At 40.6% G+C, this 670-nt stretch overlaps 1 protein-coding gene across 1 annotated transcript; it reads right to left on the reverse strand.

The window, feature by feature from the left end:
- Nucleotides 1-408, reverse strand: LOC110914091. The gene has a single exon (XM_022158913.1). The coding sequence runs from the start codon at nt 406-408 to the stop codon at nt 1-3; it is 408 nt and encodes a 135-aa protein (XP_022014605.1).
- Nucleotides 409-670: the final 262 nt, after the last annotated feature.

Here is a 670-nt window from a genome sequence, read left to right on the forward strand (position 1 = left end):
TCAGATGTTGGCTTTGTTTTGGGCTAGCACATCGGAGTAGTGGTGCAAGGTAACCTTTTTGTAAATAATTTCTCCTTGCAACACATACTGCCATGATTTGATGTGAACCCTTTCAGCCTCTATCTGGTCATTGGGTAATTCACCATTTTTGAGAAAATTTTCAATTGGAGTCATCCAATTTGGCCCTTCTTCAGTGATCACATCTTGAACCTCAAGTTCTTGAATTGATGAGGTTTTCAATATTTCGACTAGTACCTTCTTGGTGAGATGGGCGAATGTGAGAGATGTAAGGTTGCTTAAGGCATCAGCTCTCTTGTTTTGGGATCTTGGAACTTGTTTGATGGTACATGTTTGGAATGTGTTCATCAGTTCCTTTGATTTATCATGGTATTTCTTTGTGGTTGTCATTTGCTTTAGACAAGTAAGGACTCTGTGATGGCTTGAAGCTTTTGGACCCCTATTTCTTTATCTAGTTTTAGCCTAGCGATCAATGCTTCGTACTCAGCTTCATTGTTGGTGGTACGAAGTTCAAGTCGAATAGCATATGTAAATTCTAACCCATCAGGGTTGATTAAAACCAGACCAGCCCCTGAACCTTCAATACTGGAAGCCTCGTTGGTAAAAAGCTTCCAGGTATCAGGGTTGAAGGGTTCAGCGGTGGTTGTATTAA

This window comes from Helianthus annuus, chromosome 15, assembly GCF_002127325.2.
Source record: "Helianthus annuus cultivar XRQ/B chromosome 15, HanXRQr2.0-SUNRISE, whole genome shotgun sequence".
Classification (NCBI taxonomy): domain Eukaryota; kingdom Viridiplantae; phylum Streptophyta; class Magnoliopsida; order Asterales; family Asteraceae; genus Helianthus; species Helianthus annuus.